Here is a 20,211-nt window from a genome sequence, read left to right on the forward strand (position 1 = left end):
TGAGACTTGATCTCCATGCCCTTTCATTCATAGACTTTACGAAAACATTTATTCTTACTTTTCAATAAGCATAATACACTCCATCCAATATAGGAGGTTGTAACAATGAAGAACCTTCCATCTCAAGCAAGCATCGCCACCAGGTACACCACTAGTTATGTTAAGTGGGAGGCTCTCATTCCAATTGTTGGAATCTACACTCGATAATTGTTTATGAAAAATAGAATGTGTAAGTGATGACTACAATGATCACTTTCACTATGATAAAATAGAGAAAATAAGAACATTTCAAGTTGTTTATGTAGTCCTGTTTCCCTACATTTACGGAGTCTAATTCAGTGAGTAAATTTGTTATCTTTAATTTCAATACAACAAATGATTAATACGACAAATGATTTAAGTCCTATCACACCCCAGTATAACAATATCTCTTTTGTACCTAAAGATCTAGATTACTCACCTCTGAGTTCTCCTTATGAGAACTTAGGTTGTAAAAACAAACAACAAACTTGTTTTACACTTCCATTGCACTCTCAAATACACTTTTCTCAATAAACAAATAAGTGCTATAAAAACTATACTCTTCTAACTTACACAAGCCCTCTAATATATAAGACTTTAAGGCTTGCTAAGACAAATATCAATTACAATAAAAATCCCACTAAAATAACATCATAAAAAGGCTTTACGGATATGTCTAGAAAAAATCAAGGATCTCTAAGATAAGCCTTAGAATCAATCAAGTTGATTCCCACAAAATAAGAGATTCAATTTTCAAAGATTTGTTGCTCCATAAGATGAACCTTCGAATATGATCTAGAACTTGTCAACAAAATCATCCCAGTCATTGCCCAATTGATTTTGTTGAAAATGACAAATTATGTTGCCTGTCACAATGCCAATCGTAGTTGTAGTGGCTGCTAATGATAAAACATCTATTAAGGTTGAACAAGTATTCCATTTTTAGAGCACGAATCCAATTTCACTAAGCAAACTTTAATCAATCATGATTTGCCCAAATCTTATCAAATCAATTACCTTTATATAATGATACAAAATATTGAGATAAATCTTCATAAAGTCATCTTGTATTGCATATCCCAGTATATAAAGTAAGTAGATCACATAAAAACTCCTTGAAAAGTAACATTGCTTAATTCAATCTCATCTCCAATAATAAACATGAAATTAGTTGCGCAAGATCCTCACAAAGATGTAAGTAAATAGTCAAAATATTTTGGTCAAATATGCCAATAAATAAAGCAAGTTATATGACTTGCGTAATGTTAAATGCAGTGTTTACTTTTTGAGTCACTACTCCCAAAACTTACCTCAACAATATTCAAATGTTTGTTTTAGTAGTAAAATAAGCTATCTCATATTTATATCTTTTATTTAATAATATGCCTTTATAAAGATATTCCCATTCAATGGGAAAAACATTGAAGCTGTTGAAAGAACTAGCTTGATTGATTCAAGAAGAATGAGTGAGTTAGATAATTATCCTAATACTAAACAAAGTTGGAGGACAACGATTGAACTGGAATCACAATCACACCCAAGTCGATCCTAATTAGATGATAATGGTAAAAGAGAGTCAGAACATGGTGGAAAAGAAGGAAACAATCAGACCAAGTTTGATAGCTATTCATCTAGTGAAGTTTTTTCTTTCAGATTTGAAAGAAGAAGATCTCAAATGTTGCTTACAAAGAGCCATAAGACAAAGGCTTCTACATCAAGTAATTAAGGAATCAAGTAAACTATTTGATGAAGAAACAACACCAGTTCAAGTTGCTTCAGCAAATATGAACTAGATGCCAACCTAATTTGATGTACCAATAAGCAAAATATTGGATCTTCTGCTATTCAAAGTTGGTAATGTGATTAAAGTTAATCTTGGTGCTATTATATCAACTCCTCATACGATAGTAAAATATGTAAGCTAATGATCTTTGAGAGTCTCTGTAACACCCCTTACCCGTATTCCTTACCGGAACAGAGTATGAGGTATTACTAAATTTTTTAAAAAAAATTTCGACAGCATTCCTACTTATTTTTGCTTAAACCTCCTGCAAATTTACAACACATTCCAATATACCAACCAATTTCATTTGTATAAACACACATACAGTTTAACTATTAATAAACACTACATTTAAAAGGGAACCATAACATATATTTACATGATGATCCCACATTACATAAGTCGTCTATACATGCCATAAAATTTCGGAACACTAGTAGTAAAATACCCCAAATGTGAAGGATAGTGTAGATGATTGTCTGACTTCGTTCCAATTTCCGAGTTGTTGGAAGTCACTATAATCAAGAGAAAAATAAAATCGAGTAAGCATATAGCTTAGTAAGTAAACACATGATAAATAAGTAATTACTCCCATAACTACACCAAAATATAAACTTATTCATGAATAACTTTATTGTTTAGGCAATTTCCAGCAAGCTGTTTTTCTGCGTCATAGTTGCTAATTTATTTTTATCTGGAGCTACAGGGCTCCAAATTGAGTTCCGTAAATTTTCCCTGAAACTAGACTCATATACCATTTCACCATAAAAATTTCAGAATTTTTGACCCAGCCAATTAGTACAGTTTATTCATTAAACCTTCCCCTGTTTCACTGCCCAACGGTTCTGACCCTTCCTCACTAAAATTCACTTAACTCTCTGTAAAAAATTTGAAAAATGGTTTCGCTTGTTTCTAATAAAAATAGACTCAATAAGGATTCCAGGGATATAAATTTCATGCCATAATTATTTTTGTACAATTTTTGGTAATTTTCCAAAGTTAGAACAGGGGATCTCAAAATCAATCCAGCCCTGTTTCAGTAAAATTCAGATATCTCCAAAAATACAACTCTTTTGCTTATTCTATTTCTTTCATATGAGAATAGATGCATTCAACTTCAATTTCATATATTATTCAGCTTCCCATTCATTTTCCACCATTTATGGTGATTTTTTTCAAAGTTACCCAATTGTTGTTGTTCAACACAGTTTATAATTAAATCGTTCCTTTATGCTTTTGATATTTTCTCCCATCTCATACATGGGTCGATTTAGTATTCAACTCAATATTTACCCCATAAAATTTTCCACCATATGGCAATATTCACCTTCCACACTTTTTCGTTGAACACTGAATGTTAACCGTTATCGGTGGATCCCGACTTAGCACCACCACTGAATCGGGAATCAGACTTAGCAACCCCTCGGGGAATCAGACATAGCAACCCCTTTTCATTTCAAAGATACGGTGGATATTGCACTTAGCATCACCAATGAATCGGGAATCAAGACTTAGCAACCCCTGGGGAATCAAGACATAGCAACCCCTTTTCATTTCAAAGATACGGTGGATATCGACTTAGCACCACCAATGAAATCGGGGAATCAGCACTTAGCAACCCCTCGGGGGAATCAGCACATAGCAACCCCCTTTTCATTTCAAAGATACGGTGGATATCGCACTTAGCACCATCAATGAAATCGGGGAATCAACACTTAGCAACCCCTCGGGGGAATCAGCACATAGCAACCCCCTTTCACATTTCAAAGATATGGTGGATCACGCACATAGCACCACCAATGAATCGGGGAATCAGCACACAGCAACCCCTTTTATATACAACATACTCCGCTTATTAAGTGTTCAACCCATAAACCATATATTGCAACCCTTTATCGCCTTTCCGATTTAACAACATTTTTAGGATATTGCCAAACATTTATTTTAATTCCAAATAAATCTCAACATATATCAAATAATATCAAAATAATACATTAAGTCACGTGTTTACTTACCTCGGTGCAAAATATCGTAATTTTGCACTTTACTCCACTATCTTTTCTTTTCCCCGTTTGATATACTCTTCACGTCTTTCTTGATCTATAATAGCAAATTTAACTCGTTTAATATTCACATTTATTAAAATAATCCACCACCCAACTTTTTGAAAAATTACAATTTTGCCCCCAAACTTTTGCATAATTACACTTTTGTCCCCAAGCTCGGAAATTAAACTTCATCACTTATTCTTAAGTTTTATAACATGCTGAACATTTTTCCCTTCTATGGCAACATCAAATTCCCACTCCAACACATACTTTTGAATATTAATTATTTTTACCGATTATGTCTATTTACCCGTTTTCGCTTAAAATTGCTTAGCAAAAGTTGTTTAACATAATCTCTAGCTTCATATTCCACCATAAAACAGCAAAATAAACACATTTCACCTATGGGTATTTTTCCAAATATGAACCCTAACACGAATTTATGGTAGAATAAGCTAAACCAAGTTACCGGGACTCCAAAAATACGAAGAACATTAAAAACGGGGCTTGGAATCACTTACTATGGAGCTTGAAAGCTTAAAACCCCTAAATATGGCTTCCCCCTTGCTGATTTCGTTCACCATGAAGAAGATGAGCATATTTTGCCATCTTTTTCCCATTTAATTCCATTTAATAACCAAATGACTAAAATGTCCCCGTTTAAAAAAAAATCTATTTCACCCATTTCTTATGTCTATTTTTGTCCATCAACTAACTAATGGTATAATTGCCACATAAAGACCTCCAATTTAAAATTTCATAACAATTAGACACCTCTAAGATGTAGAACTCAACTTTTGCACTATTTACAATTTAGTCCTTTTGACTAAATTGAGTGCCCAAACGTCGAAATTTTCGAACAAAATTTTTACGAAAATTTTCCGTGAAATTGTAGACCATAAAAATATAATAATAACCATATTTTCCCTCGTCGGATTTGTGGTCCCGAAACCACTATTCCGACTAGGCCCAGAATCGGGCTGTTACAGTCTCATCCACATGATTTGAAATATAATATCCAATTTGATACCAGAGCCATGATGATGACACCATCCCAACTGATACTTTGATTTTTGAAAAACATGAAGAAAACCTTAATGTAAAGGAAGTTGTTGTGCCTACAGTTGATGCCGTAAATAATCTACTTTGTCCTTGAAGAGTTCTATGTGCTGAGTTGGATTTTTTAAACCCTATTGCTGAGCATCAACAAAAGGAAGCTCAATGTATTGCAATACATTCGGGACTTGAAAGCTGAAGATCCTCTTTGGATTTTTTCCAAAAAGGGGAGTAGTGATATAGGGGGATTTTTTGTTGAAGTTTTATTGGTAATGTTTTAAGGGAGTTTTTATTTGGTCATTCAACTCTAAACATTGTTTCTGAGCGAAATATGAACTTGTTCAATTAATTGCTCCTTGTTTTTAGTTGTAATTACTTTTTATTGCTCAAAAATGTCAAATGGAAAGGTTATTAAGATTTAGAGTGTTGTGTAGACACAATAGCTTAACTTATGCCAATACTGGAAACCACAACATTTTGGCACAACACTTGCTTTAGTTGTTTATTTTTTACTTTGCCTTCGTATTAGTTTGTTTGATGTAATACGTAACAGAAATGGTAATGATTGATAAATACAAATATTTAAAGAATTTAATCTTCATGTGATGAGAAAATAATGCATAAAAGAGCCCATTTGATTTGAAGTCCACATAAGATAAAAGTGTAAAGAGACTTGAAATTTTTGAAGATAATGCCATTGACATTGAAGAGAGATTTTAAAGATAAAACAACTTCGATTAGTAAAAACATATATTATCTATATGTAATATAAAAGATAAGGGAGCTTATTGATGACATTGAGTTGGTTATTTAAATGATCTACATACCGACTTAAGTGATAGATTTTTGTGAGTGAATGGTAGGATCAATTTTTTTTTGTGTAAGGAACTATTTTGTTGAATTGGTCATCTTCAAATGATTTTATAAAGTGATTGCTAAAGTGGGTAGCGAGAATCACACTGAGATATACAAAATAGGGAATTGCACCTTAAGAGTTAAGTTGGACAAATCATTGTTTTTTATATTGTGCTAATATTTGTGAATTGATTGTCTAAGTAAAACTTCACAGACATGGGTTAAGTTCAAATTACACAATTAATTTGCTAAACATGCTATATTTGACAAGCTATAATGGAAAAAATGGAAGGAGGATCAACAACTCAATCACCATTGTTAGATGGATCTAACTATTTTTGTTGACGAACAAAAATAAAAATATTTGTTTACTCTAATTTAAACATGTGCTGAAGTAGAATTATATAATTAAATTTAACCATCAATCATATTAATAATATTTATAAATATTAGCTTTATTTAAGTTATACAAAATATAAATATGGAATTACTTTATCTTTTTCTTTTAAATATTTAATATCTTTTACAATTTCAATCAATCTTACACGTATACATTTTTAATTTTTATTCTCATTATCATTGAAATTTTTTGGTGAAATCATTATCATTGATTTTAAAATTGGTAAAATAAACTAGGTTTTTCTTTTAAAAAGAAACCAATCTATCTAAAATGCCCTATATAATCAATCTCAAGGTAAGACAAGCTATATTTGATTGATACTTTCGTTTCTCTTAAAAGAAATAGTTTTATTTGCAAATTGCCCCTAAGCGATATCCAATTCTCAATTAGGGATTTAAAATTCTTTTGTAAAAGAAAACCTAAATTAGCAATTTTGTTTCCATTGATAAAAACAATACCAACCTATAAGAACGTGAAACACAAAACTTTCTTATTACATTTTGGGATAAAATGATAGTTTAAGAACTATTTTTAACAGAAAAGAAAAAATCCTTCAAATATCACACTGAGAATTGGGGTATAATTTAGTGGTAAATTTGCTAGTAAAAAGTAAATAGATGGAGGGAAAAAAATTTCATCTACCATAACTATATTTAAACTAAGGCTTAGTTTGGATGGGCGGTGTGTTTACCTCCGGTGAGGTTAAAAACAACGGTGACGGTAAGATTAGTTACTGTAGCGGTGAGATTGGATACTGTAGCAATGAGATTAGAAACAATGGTGGAGTGTGTGTTTAGATTCAAACACAGCTGTAACGGTGAGGTGAGAATAAAAAATGACTATTAAAGACATCAGATTAGAATTGATATATAATGAAGTTTTTAAATTATTTTAATTTTATAAAATTATTAAAATATGTGAATTTATAAATTAATTTAATAAAATATTAAAATGTATCTTCCAATATTTTATTATAAAATAATAAAAATAAGATTGGGAAAAAAAATTAGTTGAACTTTCAAAGATAAAATGGTAAAATAATAAATAAAAGTATGGGTATTTTTGTCTGTTAAAAATACCAACTACCCCAGTGAATTTTAATTGCAGCTGAAATCTCCAGCTGATTTTTAGCATATCAACGTGGTGGAAATACATTTTCATTGAACTGTCATGCTGAACCAAACAACATAGCAGTGAGGTTAGTAACAATTATTTACCCCAACTGCACCTCACTGGCATTAAAAGCGAAACCAAAGGAGGCCTGAGTTTCATGAAAATTAATCTCAGTTCCATTCAGCTGGCATAAATGAAACCACCGCAAGCCAAGTATATGTACACACACATACAAAGACAAAATACAGATATTGAGCTTATTGAAATTCACTTCTTAAATGTGATCACATAAACAACCGGACTACACCGTGATTCAAATCAAAATCTCACCATAGAAAATATGTATCATGAATTTCTTAAGAATAATGTCAGCCGAAAATGGTGACAATCTAACTGACTGACATAAAACTAGGTATGTGATATCCTGTAGTTTAAGAAGAAAAAGGATAATGAGAATTTGATGAATCATTTCATACTGACTAGCTTACCGTTTTGCTTTAGTATGAGCAGCAAAATGTCAAAAACTTTGTTTCACTTCTATTAATTCACCACCAACATGTTGGAGGTAAACTACGAGCCCAGCAGTTGTTGATGTGACGACCCTGAGAGATGAATGCTCAGTATTTCCACTAAATGACTGAATTTTTATCAGGCCCTAAATGCGACATGCAACAATCTCACGAAATTGAGGTATAATGTGAAAAATACCGATGGTGAATCCAGAAATTAGGTACAAAGATGAATTCATTTTATCAAGGCATTAGAAAGGCTTACTAGGTTCATCTTTATGAACATCAGGTGATCTTTAAAGCTCCGTAGCTACATCATCTTAATCCTCCATCTCGTCAAGGATGACATACTTAGCGGCATGATTAGCTGTGAGCGCTATTGCCGCTTCATCTTCTTCTAGTTTGCCCTTCTGCAGCTTTAGGTATCTTCAAAAGAGGATGAGAAAAACAGCATAGGTTAGCCACAGAAGGAACCAGAGAGCACAAACTAGATCAATAAAAACACTCAGAAATTACTACAGTGAACTCTAAAAGTAGATTGGGCAAACAAATCGATGTTAAAAGGTAATGCCAAATGGAAACTGTATAGCTACATCAAATAGTAGTAAATAGTTCAATTTCAATATAATTTCATATCTTTGGTTGAACTTGAATGCATAGAGAAAAAAACTTGACATGACACATCAATTGGTTGTAAATCCAAGAATGTCGAATTCATGGCTCGTTGAATTAAGAGACCATGATGGACAGTTACAGGAAGGTGAGAATTGAAAACGCAAATTTTCTCAGGGATTTTTGCGGGAAATTGGAAATAGATGCAATTAGGGTTAAAAATTTGGTATTCAGATCTAGTTAAGTATAAATTTGAAGTATTGACATGGTAATAAAATTGGTAATCCAAATCAGGCTGACATGCCAATTTCCCGAGAATACAAGAAGAAGATAAAAGGGTTAATATGTAAACTGGCTCTCGAATCATACACCTTTATAGGTTGACCCAAGAAAAATTCACAATAGACCAATGCCATGATATAAAATGCTTAATGCTACATGGTTTGAGCAATACTACTTCACCACGTCAGTTCAATTTTTTTTTTCTTTTCTAAACACTAAAATGGCAATGGCTAGACGCATGACAACTTAATATAGATCAACTAAGCCAGATCTGCATTTTATGTAATATCATTAGTCCATCGGGTTAACTCGCCAGAAATAAAAGCTTCACTGCCTTAGTTGTTGTAAGCCCCAGAAATCCTAGGGACAAGATAGCCCCCATCCTTTCTGGTGGTTGGAGCTGCAAATATTTGTACCTCTCCTAATATCTCATAGTTTATTACAAAGCATAATATGTTCTCCATGACTGTTCCCTAGCAACAATAAAACATCACTCCAAAAATAAACTAAATGAATAAAGAACCCAAAATGTATTTACGAAGCTTGAGATTGATAGCGACAATAAAAGAGAAATTCTAAAGTTTGTACAAGTTAATTGGCCAAGTGTGCAAGTATTCGACAGGTGGTGGAAATTAGACAAGAAACATAACAATTACGTACAGCAACTTAATCAATTAACTTGGTACACCAACTTATAATCGACAATAGATGCTGGCATAAGTTAAAAGCATAAAGAAACACCCAAAATACCAAGACCAAAGATAAAAATTCTTCCTACAAATGACATACAACATTCCTAAACCCTGGAAAAGTTCAATACCTTTAGGGGTGGGAGCTCAAAAGTGCAAAGCCATCTAATTGTATGCCTTCACTTAATAAAGAAATGATTCCTTATGACTAAAACCTCCAAAACTTTGATTTTTTATATGAACAACGGCAGAATTTCAATAACTAATAAAATAATAAGATATCTAAACAATGAATTAGAAACATGTAAATGTGCTTTAATCAACAACACCAGACAAAGCTTAGGCTTCTGTAATACACAATCCAAGAAACATTGCCTTCGTATAAATTCATTATCTCTGCCACAAGTGCTAGACTATAAGTAAATGTTTTAGAACTTCAGAAAATTTGAAGGAATATAGCTAACTACAAGTTTTTGCACGGGAGTGAGTGCCTAAAGAAAGAAGAAACGGCAAATTCAGAAAGTAGATTTATTGACCACTTACTTGTACCAGTTGAATAAACTGACACCAACCATGATAGTGAGGAGTCCAGCACCTTTTAACCACGTAAACTCATCATGCAAGTAAAATACGGCAACCTGAATGAGTATTAGAAAATAATTAGAGTAAACCACTACAAATATATGGTAGGAAAATAAACAACAAAATCAGCACGAATAGTAAAATCAACAGGAAAATAACATTATGCATGTGAAGACTGACACCACAAGACTTGAGAAGATTTTGTTGGATAAAGTAAAGGGGGTTAAGATTCCACTTCCAGATCCAATACAAGCCAAAATATTAGTGAAAATCAAGTGAGACCCGGAAACAAGCCATTAAACCATACATCCCCGACCATTCATGACCAGGTTGTTAAAAATGAAATCTGATAAACAATTTCTCCTCCCTATGAACTGCCTCAATTAGGGAACTCAGTCATCACCCCGCATTTAAGTAAAATACTCGAGCAACTCTAGTCATTGCATAGAAATGAGACAGTTGAACAAAAAAATTTCTCAACTTTACTCTAGACTTTCTTAAGCTCATTGCATTAATACATGATTAGTAAAATTTAATGGACTGAAATCCACTGGCATGGAGTAATAAATGTAAAAACAGGCAAGAAGTGATATGTAAGAAAATAAGATGTGTGACAAATGGACTGATATCTGCTGACATGGAGTAATAATTTCAAACTATTCTTTTTTGGAGAGGAGGTTAATAAAAATTAAGGTGGAAAAGCGAACCCTGTCAAAACAACTTGCTTCAAATCAAACTAGTCTAACTTGAATAGGCTCAAAGGTCTACCACCCAAACCTGATGCAATTTGAACTCCGTAAATTCAGAACTGATCCTTATCTGAAGTTAGGGTGTAAAAATAGAGCCGTAGGTTAGCCAAGATTCTAGCCAGGCTCAACTTGACTAAATATTATCAAGCACAAGAATTATTGATTGAACTCAGCTTTGGTTATGCCGATCTGGCTCAATTTGAACTGTGTGGTTCATTTTTGCCATTTCCCCATAACTTCTAAAGTTACATATGGATATGCATAGTTATAAAACAACAAATATAAGAGTCCCAAATGGTATGACTGCCAGCTCCAAGAGAGCTATCTGCAGCATGCTCAGGTAATAGTTCTTTGAATCAGCAGTGGCTCCCAACTGTGTCTTAAATTGATGAATAGCATGAACTATTCTATGAGTACCAGAGTAAAAAAAGAAAATGAGATTACTGACGAGACAATGCTTTCTTTCAAGGACTCACATATGCAATTTTAACAACTTTGGACCATACTCGGTCACAAACAAAAAGTCAGAATGCTAGTGAGCCTTTTAATAAAAAGTCAAGTTTTGCAAAACCGTTAAAAACAAATATGTGTGTGTGTATATGTATGTGTGTGCATGTAAAGAAAACAATGTACCAATATGGTGACAGCCTCCTTCACAACCCCAGCTATTGTCACTGTAACTGCGCTTGTTATAGAAACAAGGATGTACTCTGTTAAAACCTGCATTAAGAAGAAAGCTTAGCTTCTTCAAGCCACAAGAGAAACATTTTTTATTCACTATGTTACCTGTTTATTAAAATATTGTTTTTATTATAAAAATAATATTCTAATACAGAAGTTACGATATTATGTGTTAATCATCCATATGCAAGGCACGTGAAGCATAGATTACTATACTCAGAAAGGAAAATTAAAGGGAGAAAAAGGGGATGCTTAAGCATAAGCATAAGCATAGGTTCCTACCATAAAGAATGCGAGTGTTCCACCAAAAAGCATCAAAAAGCAGCTTCGAGCAATATGCCATGAACTATTAAAATAACTGTTCTTCGTGAATTGATCCCACGGGTCCAACAGGAGAGAAAGAAGAGCTGTCACAACAGCCATTACCGGAGTCACGTAGCTCATGAAGGTAAGTGGGTTCTTCAAACCTAGAAAAAATTAAATAGTTAGACCATGCTGTAAAATAAAATCAGAAGAACCAACAAGAAGAAGAAAACCAGCTTATGTAAAGCAATCAGATAACTTTTAGTGACACCACTCATAATCTATCACTATATAAATTAAAATTCTCCATTCAATAGGCATTAGAGAAAAAAAAATTCTAGAATATCATTATCAAAATGAGAACTAGAACTTCAGGATTGCCAACTCAGCATCCACACCAAACATGTCCTCCTTATAAACTATATCAGCTCGAGACAGAGATTGTTATAACTAAATTACACCAAACTTTTTAGCAGCCAGATATTGTATGCAGAAATCAAATGATGTGACCATATCTCACATATATGACTTATCAGCAGAAAGAATATAACCTAGGATATATTGTAGCATGCCCTGAGAACTAAATATTGCAATAGACAAATTTCTCTTATGGTACTGATGATAAAAGATTTCTCATGTTTAAGCAAGCTCAAAGGAATATTATTCCTTCTTAGACAAAGGAACAAATAACACAAACTCAGTCATCCACTCCAGAAAAATAAAATAAAGTACAATCCTTCTAGCAATAACAGTGAGAATGGATAATGATAATATCATGCGATGCAAATGTGTTGATCAGAAAACATAGAAAAGGGTATTTAAATAACATGGTGATGTACAAATTAAAGGAGGAAAATGATGAACTTAAACAGAAGGGAACAAGAGAGAGAGAGAGAGGGACTACCTACCATAGGCTTCTTTCTTTTGAAGGTAGCCCATTCCGGATAAAGTCAAATTGGACGCAATAAATAAAACAAATCAATGTAATTAGTAAAAAGAAAAAAGAGAAGAAGAAATAATTTGAAAATAAGATCAAATAATTGAACTCTAAGTCTAACATATCATGTAAAAAGGAAATAAATCAAAGCCATACCTGCAAAAGTATTTGAGTCATGCACCAGCGGAATCCAGACATAACAGCCGCAAGCATGACAAAAACAAAACCCCAAAACTGAAAACCTGTCTCCTTTGAAACTGGAATAAGAAAGATCAAGTTTCATAAGTTTTGTAAATATTTGACACTGTAAGAGAGAGAGATGCAACGACATAAAAGAAACTGTCACAACATGCTCAAATATTAGACAAACTCTATCTAGAAAGTTATTTAGTCTGTCAGAATGATTTGGTCGATTAAGGACCAATTTAGCCTTGGAATGAGATTGTAACTGTGTAGATAAAAGTGCAATTGTTAAAAATGATAATTCTTAAAAGAAAGGCAGCAATGCAATAAGAAATAAAATGGCCATTAGAGATATAATGAAAAGGAGATTTTAATAAATTATATATGCATATCGTATTTTATTTGACATTTGAAATTATCATAAATAATCATTTAATCATTATATTAAATAAATGATTTTCTCAATATATTTATTAAATAAAATAAAAATAAGTAGTATGTACAGAACAAGAAACTAAATCATTAAAAAAGATATTTTTTTAAAGTGAGTTTTAAAACTGATTTCAGCATTTCTATCATTAATTTACACTGGTTACTACAAAAATTATTTATCACTTTCATTTCATTGGACTAGAAGCATAAGTTTATGAGAATTTTTAAGCAGCTATTATAGTTCTATGGATTCTATGAAGCAACCCTAGCCCATCTATGAAACCTCAGAAAATGTAGTCACGAATCTGAAGTTTCCTATCATTTTCTTCTTTCCTACTCCCTCCATCACAACAAATTGAATGCCATCTTTTTTACAGGTATCACAAAAATGTCAACTTTCCCAAAATGGATCACGTTTTTCCAATGTTTCCCTTACTGAAATATGAAGTTTATATGGATCTCTCTAGCTTTTATAAAACTTAATGGTAAAAGTTATGAAGGAACATAAGCTTCATTCCTAAAATTTTGAGCTGTTTGGAATGTGGACATCCAATTTGAGATGCTGGAAATATTTTTATTGTCACTTCTGTTACAGATTACAAATCATTCCTATATCACTCTTTTAAGGCTCAGAACAGACAGAAATCACTCCCTACCAAACTCATTCCACACTAACTAAATAATCATCAAACTTCAACCCAAGCCCTAACCTGCTTTTCGCAGGTCCATTCATAGTACCTAGATAGCCTTCTAAATCTTCAATTTCTCTCTTCAATAGTAACCCAGTATTAATAGCTTAAGGTCCCTAATTCTAGTCATCATCCCAATCCTTTCGACATCAACAAAGCCTCCCTTCAAATCTTACATCATTCATACAACCACAAGAACTCTAGTGAGTTTTATATTCAAGTCAATAATGAAATGACAAGAATCAAAGGAAGACAAATAAAATGTCCACAATGTATTGCTGCATTGATTAGGATATAGTTTCCAAAACGCTTGAAAACTTTAAGAAAGGTGAAAAGAAGGGGATACTCCAAAAAGAGAGAAGCCAAAAGATGAACATCTTTGCCTATAAGTGAGGCATTAAGTAAAATCTTTTCTTCAAATCTAATTGCCATCAATATGACTAGGACAGGTGCACATTACCCACAATTATGAAGCAAAACAGATATCTACTCACGAGTGCCTTTCTCCGACTTCATCCTTAATAATTTGAATAATAAAAAAATACATACAACCAAAAAGGTGCTAAATATACACATAGAAATCGAATTGCTTGTAAGAAACATACAGAATGATGAGAATCCATACCTGTTAATAGAATCCCAACAGAGATTACCAAGATAATTCCTAAAAGGTTAAGGCTTGGAGACTCCAACCTTATAAATAAACATTCAACAATAATATCAGAACAACAAGGGGCATGGGAAAGAATACAATGGATTCTCAGAAAAACAGAAAATGGAGCAGCTGGAATAAGAGATATCTGAAGACAACTTGCAATATGTGGTTATTCAGAGCATGTTACGTGGACTGTTCGCTTTAACTACCTGTGTCTGACTGTTCTGACACTTCCCTATATAAACAAATCTGATACTATGATCCTCAAAACTAATGTAGAGCATTGTCAAAAAGATTACATACCTGTGTATGAGACTCTATTTCAAGTCCATGTAACATACCTAATCCCCAGGCTAAAAGTGAGTTAATCTTATAAATATAAAACAGCACAGGCAGATTGAGTTACCAAATTGATATGTTCCTTTTTCATCCCTAATAATTGTAAAAAAAAAATAAAAGCTCCAAACATGATCAAGATAAATCATACAAAGAAAATTTTAAGATATAAGATCAAAGTTCTAAGTGCGGTCTAGTGTAAAAAGTGAGAGTACAACAAACTCAAGGAAATGAACTGAAGTAACTATCTCAGAGTTATGCAATAAAAATCTTAATAAAACCAACAAGACAACAGCCCTTTCAATCAAAATTGGAATCCAAGTTCTATTTTAGTCCATCAACCAATGTGGTCAGCAGTTCAGCAAATAATAAAAGCTCAACAAAGCCTTAATTAAACAACTTTAGGTAGATGCATTTACCAAGTCAAACTATGTTCTGGAACATTATTAGTTCAATAACTTCACATTTTGGATGCATTCACCAGCATTTGGTGTAGACCAAATAAAAACATAATTTCAAAGTTTCATCATCCTTTTTTTGTTGCTTTAGATCTTTCAGATGATAAACCCCTTGACCAGATAATATGGATAACATAGGTTCAACCGTTCAAGTGAAGGACTCCAACTTGTTTCAGAAAGGTGAAAATTACTTGAGCTGAGATCATATTGGTGCTAATTCTAATGCAAATTTAGGTCACATTGATTTACTATTTTGTTTTCATACATACATCTCAATGCCTCCAACAGATCATGAAGGAAAAGGAATCTGTCAATTACCCATCCTGTATTCTAAGCAAAATTAACCACACCATCTAATTCAGCTTGAAAATCAAGAACATAACCTATGGTGGTAAACCCCTGATCATTTCCGTGGAAAAACTTTCAGCAATCAAACTCTTTTAAACAACCCAAGCCATCACAAGTTTATAAAAGAGGCCAGTTTTCTGACAAGCAAAAAAATGGCTGTCTAGCTAAAAGGGCGTGTTCGAAAATGGATAAGCAATGGGTTAAAATAGGAACCAGTACGAACCAAACTTGTAGGCCCATTTCATAAGGTCGATTAAAGGCAACGTCCAATGACTCCTGGGATAGGTTCCTGATAGAGTCAGTCCCTAAGGGCCCAAGCCAGTTACTAACTAAGCTTATATATATGTAACAGTGCCTTCGTTTATTTTTCTATGAATTCCGCCTTTTTTAACCACCCAAGGTTTCGTTATATTTTGAAATCAAGAAATTGCTATTGGAGCAAGTGGCATTCAAGAACAATTAGCCAATCTATGTTTGCGAGTTCTTATTGATTATTTGTTGGTTGAATCGGAAGAATTAGGAGAAGAAGGTCTCATGGATAATGAATGGAAAGATCGAATTGAAGAATAAATGATTTTTTGGTTAGACACATGGAATTAGCTAAGCACTTTATTCAAACAAATATAAATACATTCTAATAAAAGAAGTTATGATATGTAGGTATCTTTGTTCTCTTGTGTCCAATCAATCCTAGAATGATTATTCAACCCCCACTAAATGGGCAATATTAGTATAGCCATGGCAAGGGGGGGGGGGGAAGCAATTAAGAAAAACAGATGAAGTACTAGCATAAATTATAATTTTCTTAGCTCTAAATTTACAAAAGAGAGCTTCATCCCAAAATCTATAGACATATATATAGACTGTTCAGTGCCATCCAAACATGAGCAATCGATATGATCAATTTGAAAACTCACCTGAATGCAAAAGCAAATAGGAGAAGAAATATAGGAGTTGCAGATTTACACTGTAGGGTACAAAGTAAAAAAAATTTAGTCAACACAACCTAGAAAAGAAAAATAAAAAGACATATTCACAGATTTGGAGGAGGTAATTTAGTCAAGATGAGATTAAATATTCATCACAATATGGAGTATAGAAAAGTTAACAAACCATTGTGGCAAAAGTAACAGATATGAAAACCAGGGATGCGTTGCTCAGGTTAACGTCCAGTGCTGTTGAAAGAGCCGTAGGTACAACTGTGAAAGGCAAAGTCCATCTGTACATTAGTTGATAGAAAAGTTAATAAGTTACAGAGAAACACACAGGTTTTAAACCATAGAAGAACAGAAGATTAGTATTTTAAAACACTAACTCTAAGTGAACATATACACGCAAGTGCCAGTTCACATTATAAAGAAGCAGAAAGAATATATGCTTGATGAATTACCTTTATAGAAGTAATCTCTCTGTGTCATTGGATCAGTAGGGAGAAATTTATGAGACCAATACCATGTGATCAGTTTTGATAAAACAGCTTGCATGGTGAAGTGGACAGTATTCATCAACAAGGGAGCTGGAAACTTCCCAAGGTCATCTCCCAACAAGGTTTTGTTGTACCTGCTCAAGGAAAAATTATAAGAGGATATATGAAAAAGCTTCAGAACATTTGGTATTAAATTTAGCTATGATGCTACTGCGATTAATTTAAAATGGACTTACAAAGTCAAAAATGTGCTGAAAGTGTACCATACAAGTATAAAGAACAAAGTTTTCAACACATCCACAAGAGAAATGGAGCTGTCAGAATTCAGGGGCAATGCTTTTGGACTCCCAGTAGCAATGTCTCCATCATCACAAATATCTGATGATCCTATATTCAAAGCAGATTCATTTTCGATATCAAAAGGTACATATTCCCCAGCGCTATCTCCTCCTTGTATATTGTCCACGGTACTGTCACCATTCAAGTGCATACTTTGCTCTGGAAATTTATTGAATCTAACCCCTTCTACAATCATGTTTTGTAACTCACTCTGATTAAGCATAGGCAACTCAAAATCAGAGTTTTCCGCAGTGATACTGGTATTCACTGAATGGTGTTCCAAATGAATTGTCCCATCTTCATCAATCCAGAGAGAGAAGGAAGAGTCCCTGTGAAGACCTGAAGCTTGATTTCCACTCAGAGTGTCAGTTGTCCCTGTGCATTCAACTTTTTCTTTATTGAAACTACTCTTTACCATCTCCTTTGCTATTCTAAGTTAGAGCCATCTATGCACTGCATTAGAAAACAACGCGCCAATGTCCAATTAGTGCCTTGTTTTTTGATCAATTATGCAATGTGTGAACGATATTCCTGGCATCAGATAAACCAAGAATCAACCAAATACAATAAAAAAAATTTGCCACTCTACTTATTTTAGATCATCCAAATTCCAAAGACCTCAGTTGACACCTATTGGAATCAATTATAACAGAAAAATATGAGAACCACACAGCTTCATTTAAAAGAAAAAGGTGAAGACAATACCCAAAATTGAAAATTTTTAATTTCCATCAACCATCAACAACCTCTTATTATTTTTCAGAAAGAAAATTCGATATAATTCACAGCATTAAATCAACTTTTAGAACAAATAAAAAGAAAAACCTCCCCATCGTTTAGATTATCCTATACAATAACATTTAAGATATAAATTGAATTAAAGAAAAAAAGAAAAGCTCAATCAACAAACCAGCAAAAGGAATTGAAAAAAGAATGTACTAAAATCAATCTAAAAAACAAAATGCATTGAATCAAATCCATAGAAGCCCAATGCAATGCAATTCAACAGTAACGTAATAAATTACAAATGGAAAATGCAACCTGATCAAGTGTTGATGAGATCCAAATACGTGAAGAAGAATGAGAAAGAGAGGATGTTCAACAAGAGATCTGATTTGGTGATGAATGAAGAAGGATTATGGATTATTAATGGGAATTAAAAGTTGATAATGGAGAATGTTGGTACACAGTCGTTTTTAGGCCTACGTTTGAGCGTTGTTGTCTGCTGTTGGTTTCTGCTTTGACTCCAAACGTAGATCCAAAGGCACAAATATGATTTTGGGTTAACTGCATTAGTGTCCCTAAATTATTCTCTAATTTGGTCTTCACACTTCATGATTTGCTGATTGAGTCTTTAAAGAATCAAAATTGTATCAATTAGGTCCTTCTGTTAGATTAGCTGTTTGTTTCAACTTTAAATGCCAGTTCAGGTCTAACCTACAGTATATTTAAAACACATAAATTAAATTTTAAATTAATTTGCACTTATCACATTGATAGCTATTGGATTTGATGTGTTAAAAATAGTCCTCTTAAATTTCAATGTTATTATCTATTTTTTTATTAAATATATTAGATTTGGGATGTCTATGTAGTAGATACAACATGTTTAAATTTTGATCTACATGTTTTAGATATGATCTCTATTAGATTCGATTTGACATTTAAGGCTTAAGTTGACGAGGTTAAATTAAAGAAAGGACCTAATCGATAAGATGTTAATACTTTGAAAACTTAATTAAAATGTTTTGAAAATTTTAAGAAACCATTTAAAACCTGAATCATATTTTAAGGACATTCCTTAGCCCAATTTTCAATTTTTCTTATTTTTATAAGGGTAACTACAACCGTTGTCCCGAACTTTGGTCAAATTTATGTTTTAGTCACCTAACTTTTAAAACTTATATAATAGTTATTAATGTTATTGAATTGCTACATTTTTACCACTCATCCATTATCTCTGTTAAAACGATAATAATGACGTGAGACATTAATTTAAAGGGTTAATAACCAATTTGATCTCTAAAATATAAATAAAATATTATTTTGATATTTTAAATATTTTCTTAATAATTATTCTAAAAAGGTTTTTAAAAATCTTCAAAATAAATTAAAATTACTAAAAATATAAAATGTATTATAAAAATTATAAATAATTATTATAAAAAAATTAATTAATATTAAATAAAATAAAAAACCCTCCCCTCCCCACCCCAACCCGTTCCACTCCTCTCCCCCACCGTCCCCCCTCCTTACCTCGCACCGAGGGGAGGAAAGTATGGGGACGATTTTTTATTTTATTTTATAATAATTATATATATTTTTATAATACATTTTATAAATTTAATACTTTTAAAAAATTTTAGAATAATTATAAAGAAAATATTTGAAATGGTCAAAATAATATATTTTTTATATTTCAGGGACCAAAGTGGTTATTAGCATTTTAAATTAACGTGTCACATCATCATTTTAACAAGAATTAACAGCCAAGTGAAAAAAAATGTAATAATTTGATTACATTAATAGTTATTATGTAAGTTTTAAAAGTCGGATGGCCGAAACGTAATTTTGACCAAAGTTTAAGGACAATGAGTGTAGATTACCATTTTTATAATTTAAAAAAAAATCTCTTAAGGTAAACTCCCCATATAGCGGCCCAAGTTTTAGCGCATTCTTATTTTGGTCATTAAATTTTTTGTCAATTTAATTAATTATGTTAACT

At 32.5% G+C, this 20,211-nt stretch overlaps 1 protein-coding gene and 1 long non-coding RNA gene across 3 annotated transcripts; both read right to left on the reverse strand.

Moving 5' to 3' along the window:
* Nucleotides 1–2,131: 2,131 nt before the first annotated feature.
* Nucleotides 2,132–4,427, reverse strand: LOC128040384 (uncharacterized). The gene is made up of 3 exons (XR_008195024.1): nucleotides 4,374–4,427; nucleotides 3,820–3,904; nucleotides 2,132–2,319 (listed from the first exon to the last, which is right to left on the reverse strand). It is a non-coding gene; the product is annotated as an uncharacterized LOC128040384 (long non-coding RNA).
* Nucleotides 4,428–7,429: 3,002 nt separating this feature from the next.
* On the reverse strand, nucleotides 7,430–18,695 carry LOC105780421 (probable sugar phosphate/phosphate translocator At1g06470). 2 transcript variants are annotated; one of them, XM_012604737.2, is made up of 13 exons: nucleotides 18,528–18,695; nucleotides 17,384–17,939; nucleotides 17,112–17,281; nucleotides 16,835–16,920; nucleotides 16,639–16,688; nucleotides 14,550–14,617; nucleotides 12,777–12,877; nucleotides 12,592–12,604; nucleotides 11,663–11,847; nucleotides 11,333–11,419; nucleotides 9,912–10,006; nucleotides 8,051–8,211; nucleotides 7,430–7,878 (listed from the first exon to the last, which is right to left on the reverse strand). In XM_012604737.2, the coding sequence occupies exons 2-12, from the start codon at nucleotides 17,902–17,904 to the stop codon at nucleotides 8,106–8,108; spliced, it is 1,482 nt and encodes a 493-aa protein (XP_012460191.1). In that variant the 5' UTR covers nucleotides 17,905–17,939; nucleotides 18,528–18,695; the 3' UTR covers nucleotides 7,430–7,878; nucleotides 8,051–8,105. The 2 variants fall into 2 exon arrangements, with proteins under 2 accessions (XP_012460191.1, XP_052485668.1); XM_052629708.1 differs by having other exon boundaries at nucleotides 17,384–18,017; nucleotides 18,528–18,662.
* Nucleotides 18,696–20,211: the final 1,516 nt, after the last annotated feature.

The sequence above is a fragment of the Gossypium raimondii genome, chromosome 4, assembly GCF_025698545.1.
Source record: "Gossypium raimondii isolate GPD5lz chromosome 4, ASM2569854v1, whole genome shotgun sequence".
Lineage (NCBI taxonomy): Eukaryota > Viridiplantae > Streptophyta > Magnoliopsida > Malvales > Malvaceae > Gossypium > Gossypium raimondii.